This window comes from Leucopleurus acutus (assembly GCF_964270905.1).
Source record: "Leucopleurus acutus genome assembly, chromosome: 19".
Lineage (NCBI taxonomy): Eukaryota > Metazoa > Chordata > Mammalia > Artiodactyla > Delphinidae > Leucopleurus > Leucopleurus acutus.
This window is the reverse complement of record NC_139161.1, coordinates 48849609-48870626: the sequence shown is the minus strand read 5'-3', so window position 1 is coordinate 48870626 and position 21018 is coordinate 48849609. Positions and strand designations below refer to the sequence as shown.

The following is a 21018-nucleotide window of genomic DNA, read 5'->3' as shown; positions in this document are numbered from 1 at the left end:
GGAAAAATGAGTCTGCAGACTGTTAGAAATAATCAAAATAAAACTGAAAGTGGCTAAAGCCACACAGCAATATGTTATCGTTATAGATTAAAAAAAGTCACACCTGGGCTTCCCTGGTGGCGCAGTGGTTGAGAGTCCGCCTGCCGATGCAGGGCACACGGGTTCGTGCCTCGGTCCGGGAAGATCCCACATGCCGCGGAGCGGCTGGGCCCGTGAACCATGGCCGCTCTGAGCCTGCGCGTCCGGAGCCTGTGCTCCGCAACGGGACAGGCCACGACAGTGAGAGGCCCGCGTACCGCAAAAAAAAAAAAAAAAAAAAAACACACCTAACTAACTGTAAAGATATAAATATTGAGTCAGAGAGAATAAGACTTGATAGAAATAATCAATACAAAACCGGAAATCGCAGTGGCCTCAGTTGCACATTGTAAATTTTGTAACTAACTAAAATTTGATGGGAGAGTAAAGTATTTTTGCCAAAATATACGTATGGAAAAAAACCGACCTAGAAAAATTGAACTTAGACGTAGAGCACAAAGGAACATTCTATGTTCTATGGGAGAAGGAAGCTTGGTAAAACTTGTTATATACAAAAGGTGATTGATAAATCGAATCTTTAGTAAAGAATTCAGAAGGAAGAGAGTTTATTCCAATGAAAATAGTTTTGGTAAAGTGCAAAAATAAATGCTGAAAATTTAGAAACAGTTTAATTGTGTGCTATAGAGCAGTGAATATGGAATGAAATGGGCTTAATGGAATCTGCTTTGCAAGAATGGAACTGTCTATATATAGACATATATACATTACAGATAATGTTAGTGTGATTTTGTAAATATATGTGAAACCATAAACATGGGTTCCATGGGGTCCAAATCATGGGATAAAGTGTTCTTTACTTGGCTGCCATGAGGAGGGAGGGGAGGCTCCTGCAGGGATTGGAGCGGGAGAGAGGCAGAGTTTTAGCCCGAGGACCTTTGCGGAGAAGAATCCTGGGAGTGAGGGACTTGGGCATTTAGGCCAGGGGGGAATGTCTTAAAAGAATGCATTTGTGAACCAGAGATGGCTTTGGGTCACATTTCCGCTAGTGTCCACTGCCCTCTGCTCTTTCGGCCTTTACTACCTATGCTACTGGAGCCCAAAGACTTCCTTACACGTTGGCTGGGAAGAAGGGCAAGCGTGTTCTTTCAAAGTAAGAAGGGAGGGCTGGGAGCAACATGCCTGCCAAGTTGGGAAGGAACGTGAGCTTCTAGCGGGGCGTGTGAGAGGTCTGAAGGAGGTTCTTCGCTCCCTGAGGTCAACCCAGAGCAAGTGGGCATGCCAGAGAAGTGATATTTTGCGATGCTTTGTGTGGGTGGCTGTCAGTGGACAAAGGACCATTCAGAGTTTCTTGATTTATTCATAATGTCACCTTTACAATCAGCCCTCATTTCTTGTTCACATTTCGTCTTCAAAAGAGCATTGAAAAATCTACAGATAACACAACTACTGCTAAAGTTGACAGACTGGATCCTTAATACTTTATCATTAATTCAAATGTGAAAAAATTTAAAATACCATTAGTTTCCAGCAGCATTTTTATATTACTTGAAAACATACAACATTTAATTATATGCTCAAGTTATTTTTTTGTGTATATAGTATCTATTTCAATGTTAAAATTTAAATTCAAAGGCTGTTTACTAAGAATGTTAAACTATCAAAGTAGAAGGTATAAAAAGCTATACAGAAATAAGAAATGTGCTTCTTTGAATAAGTTACACACATAAAGTACGATATCTATAAAAGGTATTCATTAATGTATTCACTCATTCAAGAAATTTACCTGAATGTCCATTGTGTGCAAGGCACTGGGCTAGGTGCTGTGGAAATGAATAAGGCACAATTCTGCTCTTCAGGAGCTTACGAACTAGTAGAACTTTTCAACGTACCCTATACCAAGTGAGCTAGAAGTGATTTCTAATGTAAAGAGGAGCGAATACTTTTCGCATTGAGTGTTAGTTTAGCTGTCTTTGCGAAAGCTTCTTTCTTTTCATAATATGCAGCCTCGTTTACAAACGCTGGGTACACGGTATGGTCTCCGCCCAATGGAATGGTCTTTCCATCAAGAGTTAAAAACACAGGATCCCCAGGGTGCAATGGTTTCCAGTCTTGATCCTCTCAGGAAACAATTAGAATACATAAATTACATTAGATTTTTCGCCTACTTTACACATTGTATAACGGAAAAGAATATGAAAAAGAACACATATATGTATAACTGAATCACCTTGCTGTACACCAGAAAGTAACACAACATTGTAAGTCAACTATACTTGAAGAAAAAATAAATTAAAAAAATGTTTATGTCAGGCTCTAGACAACTCAAATGACAGCATTGTCTTATTTTAAAAGAGATAGTGTAGAGGCATGTGAGTTATCTGACTAAACAGATTGAGCAGTTAATTTGGGCAGCGGTTTTAATAGTTTCCCTTTTTATTCTTATAACTGACACATGTGATTATAGTTTGCTTCAATATCAGGTTTGCCTTGAATATTGCCAAAGAGATTTATAATATCAAAAGGCAAAACTAAACGAGTGTCTCCTCAGGTGCATATCCTAACTCTTGCTACCTGAAGTTAAATTCTGCTCAGCAAAATTTAGGAAATATCCATTAAGAGCCTTCTGTGTATAAGACATTCTACTGTTGGGGATAAAAAATGAGTGACGTTGTGCCTGCATGCTAGGAGGTTCTATACTGGTGGGAACTGGTGGGAGAAGGTGGGGTGTGGGCTGGGAAAACTCTAAGACGACGTGGATATTTCCCATACGTGTCCCCACATTAGGATAACAACTGAATCGTTTGAGAGGTCCCCACCAGGGTTTGGACCTGTGAGCCCTCAAACACCAGTGCTGGCACCCCAAAGGAACCCTAGAGCAGTTCTCCTCAAACTTTGCTGTGTTTGCAAATCACATAGGGATCTTGTTGAAGTGCAGATTCTGATTCTATAGGTCTGGGGTGGGGGTCTGAGATTCTGTGTTTCTAACAGTTCCCAGCAGCAGAGCAGCATCACCTGAGAGTTTGTTAGAAAAGCAGAATTTGATTTCCCACCGCAGACCTGCTAAGTCAAAATCTTCATGTTAACAAATCCCCAGAGGTTCACAGGTGCAACATTTAAGTTTGAGAAGCGTTGCACCACAGCGATTTTCTGAACCCTGGCTGCATGTCACAATTACCTGGGATGTTTGAAAAATATAGATGAATAAAGGCTGGCCCCATCTCAGATACATCAAATGGGAATCTCAAGAGTGGGGCTCAGGCATCACTATTTTCTAAATTTACATACAGTAAAATCCAACCATTTTGGGGTATGATTCTATGAGTTTTGACAAATGTATAGCACAGAGTCATATAAGCATGTAATCAAGAAGCATAGTTCCATCACACACCTCCTCCAATTCCCTCATGCTACTCATTTATAATTCGCTGTTTGTATTTTTTTTAAAGCCCCAGGTGATTCTACAGGACAGGGTGGCTGAGAACTACTGCTCCAGACCAGTGGTTTTCAGTCAGAGATGTGCCCCGGAACGACCGACAGGGTTTCTTCAACACCTCCCCACTGTCTGCGAGCCCCACCTGCAGAGATTCCGATGGGCAGTGCTACCCAAGCCTGAGCCACATGAAAATCACCTGGTGAACCTAATTGACTTCTTGTCTCCACCCTGATAAATTAAATCAGAATCCCTGGGCCGGAGAATGAGGATTTTAAAAAGTTCCTCAGGTGATTCTCATGTGGCTGGAGCTTGAGAAGCACAGTATTAGTGCTTTTGTGATAGGCTCCAAGCATTGGGGGGTGGGAAGAGGGAACCTGGAGAATTCTAGTGAGCACCCCTGATTAAGAACCATCATTTTTCGAATAAAATCTGGACTCATAACCAGGTGCCTGCCTGAGTCTCTGGCTCCAGGGTCTCTGTTCACTTCCTACTCTCCCTTGACACTGGTCTTCTTGCTGTTCCTCAAACACTCCAAGTTTGCTCCAGCCTCAGAGCCTTTGCACTTGTTTTCCACACGGCTGACTTCTCACCTTCCAGGTTCCAGCTTCCATGCCCTCATCTCAGAGATAGCTCTTTCTGACCACTCCATCTAGTAGGAACCCTTTGTTAACTGCTCCTATATTATTCTGTTTATTTCTTTTATAGCACTTATTACAATTTGAAATCAGGTGGTTGATGTATTGTTTACTTATTCACGGTCTGTTCTCCCCTTATTAGTATGGAAGCTCTAGGAGAGACCTTATCTTGAATCTCAGGGCCCAGAACAAGCTGAGAAGTCCTTCAAATATATTTATTGAAATAGTCAATCAGTCAATCCCTCCTGTAGAATACTGAGCCGTTCCTTATTGTCTACCAAATCAAAATGATCCTTCCTGACTTTCAAGACCTACAACTAGCCCTGTTTATTAGTGATCCCATCAATCTTACCTCTCTGCCTCCCCAGGATGATTTTTGTATTTTTCATGGATATCCTTGAGGAATGTAAAACTTACATTTGTAACTATTGATACTATGTATAAAATAGATGACTAATGAGATAACTATGTATAAAATAGATAACTAATGAGAACCTACTGTATAGCACAGGGAACTCTACTCAGTGCTCTGCGGTGACATAAATGGGAAGGAAATCCAAAAAAGAGGGAATATGTGTATACGTATAGCTGATTCACTTTGCTATACAGTAGAAACTAACACAACATTGTAAAGCAACTATACTCCAATCAAATTTTTTTTTTAAATCCTGTGTTGTAGCCGGTTGTGACATCATCACTTTGGCCTCTGTTTCTTGTATGTGCAGTTTTTGTTACCTGTAGTGCTTTCCTCTTGTCTCTCCCCCAATCTTTATCTTTCTGTCCTTTAAAACACTGCCCAAGGCTCCTTCTTCAAGTTTCCACCCGGATCCCACTAAGGCACAAAGCTGTATTTGCTCCACGAGTCTATTTTTGGGCAGGCTACTTTATTAAGTTGTAAGTCTGAATAACTGTCATTAGGGTCATTAAATGGGAGTCTGAACTGGATCAGTGGTTTTCCACCCTAATTACCCACGCCAGTAAGATCAGATTACCCCAGAGTGGGGAATTGTTATGTTTTAAAAGGCTCTCTAGGCAATGTGCATCCAGGGATGAATGCACCAGACTAGACAACCCATTGGATCACTTCCACATTTCTGAGGTCTGAGATTGTGCATGGAGATGGATGTTTTAGCTTTTTGGAATCTTTGCTCCTCTCTGCTTTTATCTCTGCCTTTTCCAGTTTTAAACCTCCTATACATTCCTATGAGCCTTTTCTTCCCCTTCACTATGCCATTATTGATCAAACCACACAAGGAGCAGATATTGAGGTTTTGAGGAGTCAGGAAAAGGCGGCAGAAAACATTCCAAAGAAAGAGGTTCTGATTGTTTTGCTCTAACTTATACAGTAGTGATCACAGGGAGGTGGTAGCAATGTGGTCAACTGCAAAGAACGTTCGTTCTGGATCTGTCATCAATAACTATAGGACTATGGAAAGGATATAATTTTTGAGCCTCTGTTTTCTTATATTAAAATAGATATAATAATTCTTACCCATTGCACCTGAACAGGAATTTCACATTCTCTGACCCCCATCCCCATCTCATTATTCTGTTATAGCATCTGGTTATCTTCATTTCAAGATCACAGTTTAGACTTTAGTATATCTAGACTATAAATTCCACAAGAATATAAACCATGTTCACTGATGTACCCCCAGAGCCAGCAAAGGATTTACTCAGTAAATATTCACTGAGTGACGGTCTGAATACCTTAGACTGCAGTGTTTTTGAGAACATCAAATGAGCTAGTGCATGTAAAGTGCTTTATGGACTGTAAAGTTCTACTCAAAGGTAGGGCGTCATTATTTTCAACATTTAAAAGAAATAGTGAATGTTACCTGCAGTTTAGGGTGGATAATGGCAGCAATTTCTCCACTTTCATTCCTGGGATAATCAACTTTCTCCATTATTTTATAGACTTCAATAGCACAGGGAGGAAATTCTTTCCCTATGGGAAAAACAATATGTATAAATAGCAACTAACAAAATCTCCTGAAAAAAGGGAAGTTGATACTTTAAAGAAGGAAGAAGAACAAAAACTGAAGACAGACAGTTACAGGGAGGACACACTATTTTCTTGCTTTTGAACCATTTTATTGTGAAGTATAACACTCAGAAAGTACATGAAACATAAGTATATAGTTTAATGAACTGTAAAGTGATTAGCCATGGAACCACCACCCAGGACAAGAACATTGCCTGCATACCAGCATCCCTGCATGTCTCTTTCCCATCATGATCCCATCGCCTTCCCATCTGAGCAGTAACCACTAATTTTGGTAATGACTCACTTGCTTTACTTTATAGCTTCACCACTTGTGCATGAATCCCACACAATATAGTTCAGGTTTGCCTACTTCTAAATATTTTACAAATATAATCAATCAATATATGCATCTTGTGTCTGTCTTCTTAAGATCAACTTTTGGGGAAGATTCATCCCTATTGTGGTATGTAGCTATTTTTCATTTTATTTGCAGTATAGTATTCCACTGTGAGAAAATGCCATAATTTATTTATTCTTTCTATGGTTTATAGACATCTTGCACATTTCCAACTTGGGGCTATTAAGAAAAATGCCACAGGCTTGTACAGCTTCAGGCAGAGAGCTGCTCTGCCACCACTAACACTGAGACACTGTACAGGACCTTCTTTCTGGTGCTTGAATGTCCTAACCTAAAGCTGAAAAAGCCACCCTTAGAGGCACATGTCATTGGCCATAACAGCTCTTGCTCTAGTGTTATCTTATTTCATCATTGCCAGCATTACCAAAATGCTGAGTGTTGGCTCTATGACTAAAGATCTCAGGTCCCAGAGGCCTTTAACTTCCTTGGCCTATGGAGTAAGTGGACAATATATTATAAAGGACTTGTACCCTTTCTATTAACAATAAGAAGTTTAGGTTTCATAATCCTGAACCAATCCAATACACCAAATAGTCCAACACTCGATTTCTTATTTTCTTTGATTTCTTTGTTTCTTCTATTTATTGGATTTGTCTGTGTCTTACTGAGTTTTTCATGGTTACACTGTGCTTGAAAAATGAAACTTCCAGGCTGTCTAATAGGTTAGAGTGGCTTTAAAAAAATTCAATTTATTTAAATTAAAAAACCCCTCAGACAGTTCATCCATTTCTCCCATCCCTACCTGTTTCTGCTTTAAGGCAACCCCCAATTTGTTTTCTGTATCTACGAGCTTGGTTTTAAATTTTTATTTATTCAATTTTAGATTTGACATATAAGAGAGATCATATGGTAATTGTCTTTCTCTGCTTGACTTATTCATTCAGCATAATGTCCTCGAGGTCCATCCATGCTGTACAAAGAGCGAGACTTCATTCTTTTTTATGGCTAAATAATATTCCATTGTATATGGATACCACAATTTCTTCATCCATTCTTCCATTGATGGACACAGGTTGTTTCCATACCTTGGCTATTGTAAATGGTGCTACAATGAACACAGAGGTGCCTATAGCTTTTCGAATTAGTGTTTTCATTTTCTTTGGATAAATACCCCAAAGTGGGATTGCTAGATCATATGGTAGTCCTATTTTTAATTTTTTGCAGAACCTCTATGCTGTTTTCCATAGTGGCTGCACCAACTTAGACTCCCACCAACAGTGCACAAGTGTTCCCTTTTCTCTACATCTTCAACCAAACTTGTTATTTCTTATTTTTTTGATAACAGCCATTCTAAAAGGTGTGAGGGGATACCTCATTATAGTTTTGACTTTAATTTCCCTGAAGATTAATGATGTAAAGCATTTTTCCACGTATCTGTCAGCCATCTGTATGTCTTCTTTGGAAAAATGTCTATTCAGATCTTCTGCCCATTTTTAAATCACACTTTTTTTTTTTTTTTTTTTTTGCTGTGAGTTGTATGAGTTCTTCACATATTTTGGATAGTACTTCCTTATCAGATACATGATTTGCAAATATTTTCTCCCATTCAGTAGATTGTATTTTCATTTTGTTGATGGGTTCCTTTGCTGTGCAGAAGCTTTTTAATTTGACAGAGTCCCACTTGTTTATTTTTGCCTTTGTTGCTTCTGCTTTTGGTGTCAGATTCAAAAAATCACCAAGACCTATTTCAAGGAGCTCACTGCCTATGTTTTCTTCTATAAGTTTTATAGTTTCAATTCTTATGTTCAAGTCTTTAATCCATTTTAAGTTAATTTTTGTGTATGGTGGTTAAGATGGTGGTTGAGTTTCATTCTTTTGCATGTGGCTGTCCAATTTTCCCAACACCATTTATTGAAGAGACTGTCCTTTCCCCACTGTATATTCTTTGCTCCTTTCTTGTAAATTAAATGACCATATATACATGGGTTTATTTCTGGGCCCTCTATTCCGTTTCATTGATCTGTGTGTCTGCTTTTATGCCAATATTATATGGTTTAATTACTACAGCTTTGTAATATGGTGTGAAGTTAGGGAATGTGATGCCTCCAGCTTTGTTCCTCTTTCTAAAGATTGCTTTGGCTATTCAGGGTCTTATATGGTTCCATAAAATTTTAGTTAAGGATGTTCACAAACAACACTAAACCAAAAGATGTTCTCAAATTATGCCTACCGACACACTGTCCACAAGTACACCGAGGTAGGACAGAGGTAGAAAACGGAACTTAAAAAGCCAGTGTGGGAGAGAAAGAGGCTAGGACTGGGAGTCATGATACCTAGGCTCTAGTCTCCTAGCTGTGTAAACTTGAGCAAGACACTGAACTTCTCGAAGCTCACTTTCTTTACCTCTCAAATGAAGGTTTCACATTAGTTTACCTTGGAGGACTCTTCCAGCTCTGACACTCTGTGATTGCATAACTTCAGGAGGACGTTCAACTGGTTAGATGACTTCCCCACTGTGCTCCTTCTCTTAACTAAGTATGTTAAACATTTGGGTAGCTCCTGAGCAGTGAGATATTGGGATGCAGGCAGTCTGCCAACAGTGGAGTCCAACTAACAAAGACGCAGCATTAAACAACCCAATGCCCAGAAACTTGGAAAAGCAGTAGTTTACATTTATACCAGGCAAACTCTTAATAAACAGCATGAACTTTCATCCAGCGTAGAGCCCCTAGTGTGCTATGGTTGCAATCCAAAGAAAAATCTTCCTTTCCCCTTGGCGCGGAAAGTGCAGCCAGGTTGGAATGCAGATACCCCGTGATTACTTCTGTATCAGTTAGTTTTTGCTGCGTAACGCACTATGCCAGAGCTTAGTGGCATAAAACAACAACCACCTAATTTAGCTCATGACTCTGTGAGTTGGTTGGCCCGTTCCTCTGGTCTAGGCTGGACTGGCTGATTTCTAATTGGCTTGCTCATGCATTTGTGGTGAGATGGCAGGTCAGCAGGAGGCTGGATGATCTAAGACAGCTTTACTCTCGTATCTGGCATTTGACAGGCTGTCAGCCGGAGCTGCAGGACTATTGGCTGGGGTGTCTCAGTTCTCAGCCTCACAGTCTCTCATTATCCAGCAGGCTAGGGTGGACTGATTCACATAATGACAGTGCAAGGTTCCCAAGGTCAGCAAGAGAGCAAGCCCTGATGTTCAAGTTCTTTTCAAACCTCTTCTGTGGCACAAAACACGTCACATGGCCAAGCCAGATTCAGGTGGTAGGAAAACAGACTCCATCTCTTGATAGGACATGGAAGCAGGGAAAGGAAGAATTTGTGGCCATTTTTAGAATTTACCACACCTTCCAAGATGAAGATGGAAACAGCAGATGTCATACCTTTAAACAAGAAGGTCCATTGGGAGGAAAGGAGAAAGTGGTAGAACACAAAGGAACATGTTTTTGCTACTTAGAATCTCAGAGCTAGAAGGAGTCTCAAATGCCTAAGTTTCATCGATGCTTGAATATTCTCCGTATCTTTCTGACCAAGTGGTCATCTTGCTCCTGCTTTTAAACAACCTCACAAAATGTGGTCTGTTCCATTGTTGGTCAGCTTCGTTAATTAGAAATTTCTTTCTTTCTTTCTTTTTAATATTTATTTATTTGGCTGCGCCAGGTCTTAGCTGCAGCACGCGGGATTTTTTTTTTTTTTAGTTGAGGCATGCAGGACCTAGTTCCCTGACCAGGGATTGAACCTGGGCCCCCTGCATTGGGAGCGTGAGTCTTAACCGCAGGACCTCCAGGTAAGTCCCAGAAATTTCTGTCTTTAGGTAACACTATCCCACCGATTCTATTCTGGCCTCTGAGTCACAGGAAACATGTCTAATTCCTTTCCAATATAACACTTCTGAAACTCTGAAATAAAATTGGCCTTAAGACTTCTTTTTGCCAGTCTAAGTATCTTTGATTCTATCAGTCTCCACTCGTATTGTCACATACACGAGGATACATGTGAATGTACTTTGTAAACTGAAGTTCTATGTGTAAACTGAAGTTCTATCTTTGGGATCATTCCTATTATGGTTTTCAAACTCTTCAACGTGCTCAACTAACTCCTTGGCTAACCTTTACTTTGTAGATGTTTCTCCTGAAATATGGGCTTGGAATTTATTCAGACGTCTCCAAATGTTGTCTAGCCAAGCAGAAAAGAGACTATCACCTCCTTCATTCTGGGATTTTTTAACATGAAAGTAAAATTTTGTTCCTGATGTATTTAACCTTAAACATTTGGTCTAGATTATTGTTAAATATTGTCAGAACTTTTTGCATACACCTTTTGAAGCCAAATATTTTCCTGATAGCTTCCTGTCACTTACCACTTATATAAGCATGTCACTTATGTCCTTATCCAAGTCACTAATAATAATTTTGAGTAGCACAGAGCCAAAAATGGAGCTCTTCTATACATTTCTAGAGACTTTTCTTCAGACGGTTATGATCCTTTTGCCAGCATTGTTTGGATAATGGTGCTCTTTCCATGTTAGTTAAAAATCCATCAAACTGGAGAGTCTAAATTAATAATGGTTTTAAAATGTTGAATTGCAGAATCCTTTGGTTAAATGAAATGTTACAAGGATAAAACAGATAGAACTGCTCTGATTGAAGCAGAGGTGGGCTGGCTGTCCCAGAGCTACTAGGACAGCTACTAAATCCCTACCCGGTAGCAGGAATCTATGGATTGTGATTTGAAAACCATGTGTTTTTTCAGTCAGGTCTGTGGCCTTCTACCTGGGTGCATTGTTTCTTAACATCATAGTCTCACACTCACTATTTGAATGGTTTCTTGTGAATAACTGATGACCTTCCCAACACCAGGTCCACTAGACCGTATAGAACCTGTCCTCAGACAAAGGTGGTAGAATGCTGATTTTCAGTCTTTGTGACTTTGGAGTCAAAGGATTCCCAAGCACGGAAGAAATTCCTGTGATCACAGTAGGATGCACAAACAGGTTAAGGGATTATACTCCCCACAGGCACTGAACTATTCATCAGCTCTCTCACTGTAATGGCCCATTCCTCAACAAATAATTTCAGTTCTGCCTGTATGAATAATTATTTACATAAGATGCCTCTTTGATTTTACTTTTATTATAATTCTTAAAAATTTTAAGTTATTTTTAAAATAATTAATAGATTTCATTATTTTTTTCTGCTGCAGTTTTAGGTTTACCAAATGAATGAGCAGATAGTACATAGAGATCCGTGTACCCATCTCACCACCAGCCCCATCTAACTGTTTTGTAATTGCACAAATAATACATGAATATGTCATTCTTCCTGAACACAATTAAAACAAAATTAACCTGGCTTTCCCCTCCTCTCCCCAGTAATTGCTGTTATCAGTTTGATATGTTTTCTTCTAGAACTGTTCCTATGTATTAACATATATATTTATGTATATTCCAGCAAGTGTTTATTATTATTATTTTGAAGCAAATTGGTATATTGTATGTTTTGGTCTGCAACTTGCTTTCTTTCAATTAACAATGTAGTTTGAAGATCTTTCCACGCTATTTTATTTAACTAACCAACTGATGGATATTCAGGTCATTTCCATTGTTTTGCTTTACATACAATGCTGCAGTGGCCACCCTTGTATGTGGCATGTAGGTGTGCATGTGTTTGTGTTTCTTTGAGATGTGGAACTGCTGGGTCATAGGATCTGTGCATATTAGAAAGTGGTTACTGTAAAATTATCCTCTAAGTGTCTTTACCAATTTATACCAGCAGGGAAGGAGAATGTCTCCTTTTCCTATACCCTTACCAACACTTAATATTATCAGATTTTAAAGTTTCCCAATCTAATGGGAGAAAATGGTTTTGCATTTTAATTTGCACTTTTTGATCACTAGTGATACTGGACATCTTTTCATCTGTTTATTGGACATTTGTATTTCTTTGCTTTTAAAAATGGAGATTAATAGGAAAATGAGGATTTCATTTGGGGAGCTTTATTTGGTAGCTGCTTTTCTTGAATGTGTCTACACTGGTCATTGACGAATGGCTGAAGTGATTAAATTCTTTAAAAAGCAACTGATGTCACAAACATGGCAAATTTAACCTAGGTTCCATTGCTATTCCAATGTTTAGTGGTTAAGTCATTATGTGTACTCCATCTCATCTTCCTTTTCTGATTTATTTACACACACAAGCTAACAATTAAAGAAACAATTTCTGCCTACTACTTACCTTCATTGAAATTATGTATAAAATCAAGAGCATGTTTAATCATTTTTCTCATTTGATCCAGAATATCAGCTCTCAGAACCCCTTGAGGCTGGGGACCAACTTCTATACCTAGGTACAGAAGGGGAGACAGTCACACTCATCTAAGTATTAGAATATAAGATCGAGCATTCTCATATATCAAGATCTAGAATCCCATCATTAAAAATGATTAAAGAGGTAGACCATGCAGCACCATGGAAGATATTTGAGACCTAATGTTAGGCAAAAAATAAAGCAGAACATTTACATGTACAAGTTATATGCATAGTAAATAAAGACTGGGAGAGAACATGGAAAAAAATCAAAGAGTTGTGTTATAATAGCAAGGTTTGGGGGTCTTTTTTCTTTAAATTTCCTTCAATATTGTCAAAATATTAAAAAGTAATAATATAGTAAAAGGAGTAGACAAATTTATACTGACAAAATAATAAGTAGCCACAAAGAGAAACTGTCACGGACCTAACATTTAGCTTGTAGGAGAAAACGCATCTATGATATTTAGTAATAGAAATCTAGACTAAATGAGCCATGGATTTAAGTCAAATGACAATCTATGTGAGCCTAGAGCAACATTCTTGCCTTTAATATAACAACCCATCCCAACATGATAGTGCAATGGTTTTAATTTTCTGTAGAAACAATTTGTATTCATTTCTTCTCACCCCAATAAAATTCTGCCTGTACTATCAGGTCTATTTCCTGTGCCTGTCAAGCATCCATCCGTAAACCTACAAAATACTCTTTCTCTAAACCACTTACCTAGTCCCTTCCCTCCTGCCAAGTCTCCCACACTGTTATCACTCCAATCATCATCTTAACCATTTATAAAACCATTTACCAAGTATAGCATCATCCACTCTCTTCCACCAATTCATATACAGTCTTTTCCACCTATTCTATTTTCATCCGCTTCTGTTATTTCTCAGTTCACAAAATCTTACTGTATTCTCTTTTATCCTCATTTTCATTTTCGTGCTAGCTTTCCTGGATATACTTAAGTATATGATATAAGTGCGGTTAAGGTATGTATCAGTACATAAATGATTTGTACAAATGTGTGAAAATGTGTTCATGGACATGTCTTGTATGCATACTGTAGAAGACATTGTTGGTTGCCTACCCAAAATTCATTCTGTCTTACTCCTTGCTGACAGAGTCCTGATTTTGGTTGGGGTATCCAACTCAGGAGTAAATGTAGAATAGTTTTAGTCAATCATAGTAATCTCGTTAATCCTAGTAATTAATTTAAGAATGGATATGTGACCCAGTTCTGAACTGGCTATAATGCAAGGTCTGCAGGGGAGTTCCTGGGAGTCTCCCTTCTTCCACTAGATATTGTCATGTTGGCTTATGATGCTTGAAATTACAATGCACATCTTGTGGCACCTAAAGTCATAGGAGTATTATAAAACATTGAGTTGGAGAGAGTGTCTCTCTGATCTTAAGTGTTTTTCCCCCCAATGGCTGGATGATATAAAAAATATCCCAAATAAAATAGTAAAGTTGAAAGGAGAACATATAATATTTCTATTACTTATGGTGATCTTAATACTCCCCCATATTGAAACCTTTGAAAGATTTGGCTCTCTTTTTATGAGCCAAACATATCAGTAGATATTTGTTCTACCTAAGAGCAGCATTGCCCCCTAAATGTAATAGACCAAGATTGCTCTCTCAAGACTTGGAAATCCTATGCTTTATATGGTGTCACAGAGAAAAAGGAACTTTATCCATTATTGTCAAGCATTTGGTTTGTTTCAAATAATTACCTATACTTGGCTATTTAGCTTGCATCAACTGATCCCTTGATTATGCACCAAAATTGTCAATAATTGAATAACCAAGATAACCTTAAATTTGCTTCTATTGTTTGACAACTTGTTTTTAAATTAAATTTCTCTTATTTAAACCACCTGAGATCTGACAAAAAAGATTTTAAGTCGTGGCAGCAATTTTAATGATTATAGTGTGGTCTGCAAACAATTACGCTAATAGGTCACTCAGGAAAGAGAATGGAATATAGAAAAAGAGACTGTCTGTCTGGGAGAGTGTATGAGAGTGCAAACCTGCATGTTGGAAGTTACCAGAAGGTAAAGATGAATTCACAGCCCAGTGACTGACAGGGCAAACAAGTGAATGGATAACAAACACAGGTTACCAGAGACTCTACTGCAAAGCAGGTGCTAAGAGGGATGTTGGGAGAGAATTTTCCAGGGGTCCTTTGTACTTCTGCACATCTTGCCAGCAAGATAGTGACTGCCTTGGCTCCAGATTATATTTTTAAAGAATGTTTGTATAGTAAATAGTCTTGGAAGATAGGGATGGTGTCTTCCTTAAGCAAAAGGCAGGCTGCTCACTGTCCATTATAAAAGATTCAAATTCCCTCAGCTCAGTGTTTTTTCCTGGAATGTAGAAAGCTGCTCAATGAAATTGAGGAAATCTGCTATAGTTAGAGACTGCCTGCGATATTTTGCTTATTACTTGACAGTTATAAGCCATACTGATAAGCCAAGTAGCTATAAATAGTCTTTAAATTAATTTTCTCAGAGTTTCATCTCAGACATATTTTGTTTAGTTGTGACAGTGGGAAATATGACTTACCAACAGGATACTTGGCTATAGAACGAGTGGTTGCATATCTGAGGGAAGGATGCTCAATAAGGTAAACATAGCAGGGTAATGGAGCCAAAGAAGTCTGAAAAGAATTTAAAACATTTTTCTTATTATGTAAAGACCATATGCCTTGTTCTCTTTGCTATTAGAGAGTCAATAATGTCTTCAACATGTTTCACTTCATCAACTAAGATTAGTAAGACAGCTTTATGAAACACACTCTAAAATCCGATGGTATTATTAAAGCTTTGAAAGCACATAAATGAATTACATATAAAATTGGATAATACATAGCTTTCTGGATAAAATGTACATTAAACAATTCCCCAGAACCATAAACAAAGAATATGAATAAATTCTTTTTCTGAATGGATTTGGTTATTTTTGTTTTCACCACTGGTTACACTTACTATGTAGCTTAGTATTGGTCTCTTAAAGAATTCTTTTTCTACCCCTATGGGCCAGGTCCCTACAGATGTCGGCTAACCCCCCCTTCCTCCACTTAGCTGAATGAGAATTCAAGACGGCCCTCTCAGTTTTGATAACATGCTGCTTCTGTGCCTGGCAAGCAAAGTATTCAGCTCTCCCTTCAATCAGCAGCAAAGAATAGCTGCATTATGATCTCTTACCAGAACTACTATTTAGTCAACGCCAAAAAATTCAAGGAAACAAAACTAATAATCTTTACTATCTGCCAGGCATTCAGCTAAGTGCATTAAATATTTTATCTCATTTAAGGCTTATAACAGCCATATGGGGTAAGTATTGTTATGATGTCAATTTTATAAAATGAAGAAAGCAAGGTTTGGGGAGTTGAATATCTTGTTCAAAGTTAGTGAGAGAAAGCCAGGATTTGAACCCAGGCACTGGCTATATGGGTCACACTCTTTCCATTAAATCATACTAGATCATACCAGCTCTCCGGAAGGAAGGCTATCCTTTATATAAAAATAATCATACAGTTTATTATGTGTGTTTTTGTTGGCTTGTTATTCTCTAGCAGTTTTTCTCTAGGTATAGCAATGGATTGCTGATTTTTTTCATCTTGTAGATTTTTGAACCTTAAAATGATTAGCTATATGAAGTACTGAAAGATCAGATGTATGTTAGGGTATCTGAATCAAATGGAGACAAGGGCAGGACTAAAGAGAGCCAATCTTTTTACCATTGGTCTTTAGTCAACATTAAATGACTATATTTTGAGCTTCCTAAAATGGTAATTGAGCCACTTCAACCATACCATTTAAAATTTTGGTATTAATTTTACCACATAGCCTATGATTTGGTGGCTGTCTTGATAAAAGATTTAAAATTTTATAGACACAATGGTCCATATGTTTTATTATTTTATTCATTGCATTTATTGTTTTACTCATTTCTTCTCCTTTTCTCCCGCCTGTCACTACTACCTCTATTCTGGTGCTCCTCCCAGCCCCCCATTTCCCTTGGACCCTCCCTCCTGACCCTTTTCTGCTTGTTTCACATCTATAAGTGACTTAAAATTATGGATCCTATGCTAACTTGTAAATTAATAACATTGACATTACCTTAATATAATGAAACATCTGAATTAAAAAGTCATTCCTGGAATCTTCAAGAATGAGAGTGCACCCCATATTAGAAGTAGTGTTGTGAAGGTCAAAAATAATGTCATACGAATCTTCACTATCTTTTGGACCAAATAAATGATTTATTTCTTGAGCCCTTCTCACTTCATACGGCAAATCCTCTGACATTTTTTTGCTGTTATTAGCAGAGAGAAAAAGATTAACAACATCTGCGGCTAAGGTAACATAAATATACAATAAGAACACAGTATATAAGAAACCAGTTGCTAAACCTTTAATATGAAAAATCTGTAAAGGAATTGGAAATTTATTTGAAAACTTTATAATCGAAAATTTACATTTTTTCCTTCTATTTGATTCCATGTAATGTTGCATTGACATGCTTGCAAATAATAGTTCATTTATGTGGCTGGTCACAAGAAGGACATTTCCATTTATCATTTGACTTCAACCCTGAACAAAATTCTTCCATTAATTTAATCAACAGTCTCTTAGTAGTTAAGTGCACTAGGCTATAATGGAACTAGACCATCAAATGCACCGATTTTTCTTTTTTTTTTGCACTACAGCTAGTTCTAGTGCACAAAAATAGTCAAAGTTAGGTGCTCACATCATCTAATTAGGGATTCTTAAGTGATGTCCAGGAACCACTAGTGGTTCAGGGTCAAGCTTTACAGAGAAGAGTCTGTAGACGCTGCAAAAATACAAAAATTTGCAGGTATATGCATACACGTATTTTCTGGGATGACGGTTGATAGTTTTTATTGAATTCTCAAATGAGTCTCTACCTGCCCCAACCCCAGTGGTTAGGATACATTTTTTTCTTAATGTACATGATAATTTAAATTTATTTTTCCTCATTAAAGCATTCAACCACATTTCTCTCTAATTCCATTTATTTCCATTCTCTGACTGCTTTTGTTAGTCTTCAAAGGACCTACAGTTTGCGCCTGGGTAATTCTTGCCTGGAAATCAGTCAAGAAAGTGGAGCAGCCATTTTTCAACTATGGGACAAAAGCTGCACAGCAAGGCCGGTGCAGTGGGAAGATAGGAGGAGTCTGCGGCACTGATGATATCATTGCACCACTGTACCAGCCCTGGACTGCCTACCTCTGGACTTATTACTTGTGAAAAAGAAACCCTTATTTGTTTAAGCTACTGTTTTCAGATTTCTATTACATGCAACCAGACATAGTTCCTAAAGGATACGTATGCACTTTAAAAGTTACTTCATGCAACAACTTGATGAATTCTCCCCTTCCCCCAACTGATTTGCTTCTCATTCTCCCCCATATGAGTAAATCACACCACAGCCACCCAGTTGCCCATGGTCAAGGCTTGAAGTCTTGAAAGATAATAGACACTTTGAGCTCCTGTGCCTGGAATCCAGGTCCCACGGGAAGAGTCCCAAAGGATAAAGCTGAAAGAATAGGCAGGAATGATATCCTAAAGGGAATGACATCTATATACCAAATTACTTAACTCTATTCTGGATAGGAGATTTTTGAAGAATTTTTAGCAGGGGAAAGACATGACAAGATTTGCATGTTAGAATGATCCCTATGGCTAGTGTCATACAGACAACACATGGTAGGGAGGATTGGAGTAAGGCTGGATGCAGGAAGATTCTTTAGGACGCTACTCTAACTACCTATAGAACAAGTAAACTAAGGCAGTAAAAATGGTGAGGAAGACTGGATTTGCAAAATACCTACAACTATTCAATATTTGAATAATTGGGAGACTCTGTAACCCACTAGACGTAGGGGATGAAGAATGGGGAAGGTTCTAAGATGATTTCCGTAGGTGATTTGGTGGGTAGTCGTGACATCACTGAGATGACGAATAGAGGAAAAGCAGCAAAATTTGGGAGAGGGAAGATGAGAGAAGGTAATTAACTTATCTATTTCATAAGTTTCCATAACTACCCTGAGAGAACTGTCTAGCCTCTGATAAGTGTTAAATGCAAGAAGTAGAAAGTGAATTTAATTAAAGAGACTACTCTCATTGAAATGCATGTTATTGAGTGGTCATAATAAGAAAACTCACTCTAGTTCATCTCAGAGTTATTTGGGAAGATACCATGCCAACTAAAAGTTATTCTTCAAGAAATCCTTACTTGTAATATGAGTTAGTTAATAGCTGTTTTAGGTGAATAGATAAACCTTAGTTGTGTTGACATAACCTCAGTCATGAAGATAAAGCATTTTTGAAATTAAAATTTATGTTAGTGAGAACATGGCCTGATACGCAAGCTATGGCTAATGTATAATTGCCCCAGAAGAATTTATTCCATAAAGTGAGGCAAATTTGTATAAATGTAGTAACCATCTTTTGATCTGTGATGAGATTAAGTAACTCTTTAAACTCAAATTAGGATTTAATAGAAAATGAGTACATAAAGTGGTGCTCCATTAGTTGTTCCTGTGCATGACTTATGTCTTAGCTTGTAGTCTGCCAACCCATTGAAAGTAGAAACCACTTTGTCCATAGCCTTGTACTCCCACAGTACCTGGCACAGTGCCCCATGAAGAGTAGGTATTTAATAATATTTTTATGTAAATGAAAGAAAGAAGTGGTAAAAAGCTTAGAAGCCTATATATCTACAGTGGTAGCTATAATGATGTAAAAAAAAGGCAAAAATAATAACGACATACCTAGAGTGTTATGATTGCATACACTGTATGCAATGTATCATCAGCAGTAACTTAAATTCAGAAAACTCAGGTCTTAGTAATCCATTACTGAAGGTAGTACATCTACTCCTCAGATCACAGAGCGGTCTAATGTTTTCTGATGATAGACATTTATTCACTCTTTCATTAAACAAATATTCACTGAAACACTGCACTTTTCTTAACTAGAACTTTCTGCACTACCATAAACATAGTTGCAAAACACATAGTAGTAAATCACCTAGGAGCTAACAAATATGTATCCAAGCATAGTGGCCAAACATTCATTTAATGCAAAAGACTATTAAATCTGCTTCTTTAAAGATACGACTTAAAAATAAAAACCTTTGTTATTTGTTGTCTCAGTCTGTGTAGAATACATTTAAAAACAACATCAGTTAAGAACAGTCTGATGGTTATAAAAGTTTATAAAAGAGCCCATGAATGCCCAGTTTAGAGAACTGAGTAATTCATAATGGCGTATAACAAAAGTGAAAGTGATCTTATTCACAGTAGCGACTATATGTACAAACATGAATATCAAACGTATATACATATGCTCTCACACACACTGCTTTTCAGACAGCCACATACACACACGTGTGCATGCATACACACACAACACAACATATAGTCTTACCCAAGATTTTCAGGTCCAAAAACTCGATTCAGGTCACAGTCAATATATCTGGTGCACTCCTTCACTGCTCTTGGGTTGGTAATAAATGGTTTTACTTCCAGCCCTGTTCTCTGAATCTCAGTGCCGTTCTCCAGCCAGTGCTTGACTAGGAATACTCCTGTTAGTTCATTCCCATGAGTTCCTCCAAAGATAGCAACCTTTTTAATAGGATCTTCAGCAGCGTGACAGGAAATCATTTTATCAAGTAGTTTTATCTGATTTCTGCAATTCAGAAGAGAGGAGATCAAAGAAAACTTAATTTTGTAAGCAAAGTTTAGAAATTTAAATCTAAATGAGACTTTAACCAAAGTGCAAAGTTAACCACGCGAGAACTTGGGTGGAGTGTATTTTAATTTTCTGTTACAAGTTCTGAGCCCTGTTTATTATAAGAACACTCCCTTATTTAGCCCTGCTCTTTACCATATTTGGATTAAAATATGAAGAGATCAACTAGAGATACAGCTGTTTAACTTCTAACTCCCTCAAATGGTCGGCAGACCTAAATGCAATAATAAATTAACATCTCACACTAATGCAAAACTTCTGTTTTCTCTTCAGCTAGAATGTCATCTAATGGTGCTTTCATGACTATTTGTAGTAGTAAAAATAGATTACACTTTACTTATCCTCAAAAATATAAGAAATAAAGAAAAGGTCTATAGTATGCCTGTTATTATTCAATATTTATGTTTCCACTTTAAACCATTTCTTCTCTGAAACGAGTTCAGGCCCTTTTTTATCATCTGAGGGCATTTG

General features: G+C 37.8%; 1 protein-coding gene across 1 annotated transcript; it reads right to left on the bottom strand.

Annotated features, from left to right (window-relative positions):
* Positions 1-1271: 1271 nt before the first annotated feature.
* ASPA (aspartoacylase) lies at positions 1272-20568 on the bottom strand. Its single transcript, XM_082860887.1, has 6 exons — positions 20224-20568; positions 16888-17083; positions 15329-15422; positions 12689-12796; positions 5946-6055; positions 1272-2154 (listed from the first exon to the last, which is right to left on the bottom strand). The coding sequence occupies exons 1-6, from the start codon at positions 20457-20459 to the stop codon at positions 1957-1959; spliced, it is 942 nt and encodes a 313-aa protein (XP_082717013.1). The 5' UTR covers positions 20460-20568; the 3' UTR covers positions 1272-1956.
* Between the last annotated feature and the right edge of the window lie 450 nt (positions 20569-21018).

What these genes read in the sequence shown, in the direction of transcription:
- ASPA (XM_082860887.1), bottom strand. Translation starts at nt 20,459, where the DNA reads ATGATTTCCTGTCACGCTGCTGAAGATCCTATTAAAAAGGTTGCTATC. An exon ending in TTTGGACCTGAAAATCTTGG is followed by an intron (nt 17,084 to 20,223) that starts GTAAGACTATAT and finishes TGCTAATAACAG; the next exon opens with CAAAAAAATGTCAGAGGATT. An exon ending in TATAGCCAAGTATCCTGTTG is followed by an intron (nt 12,797 to 15,328) that starts GTAAGTCATATT and finishes TTCTGTACCTAG; the next exon opens with GTATAGAAGTTGGTCCCCAG.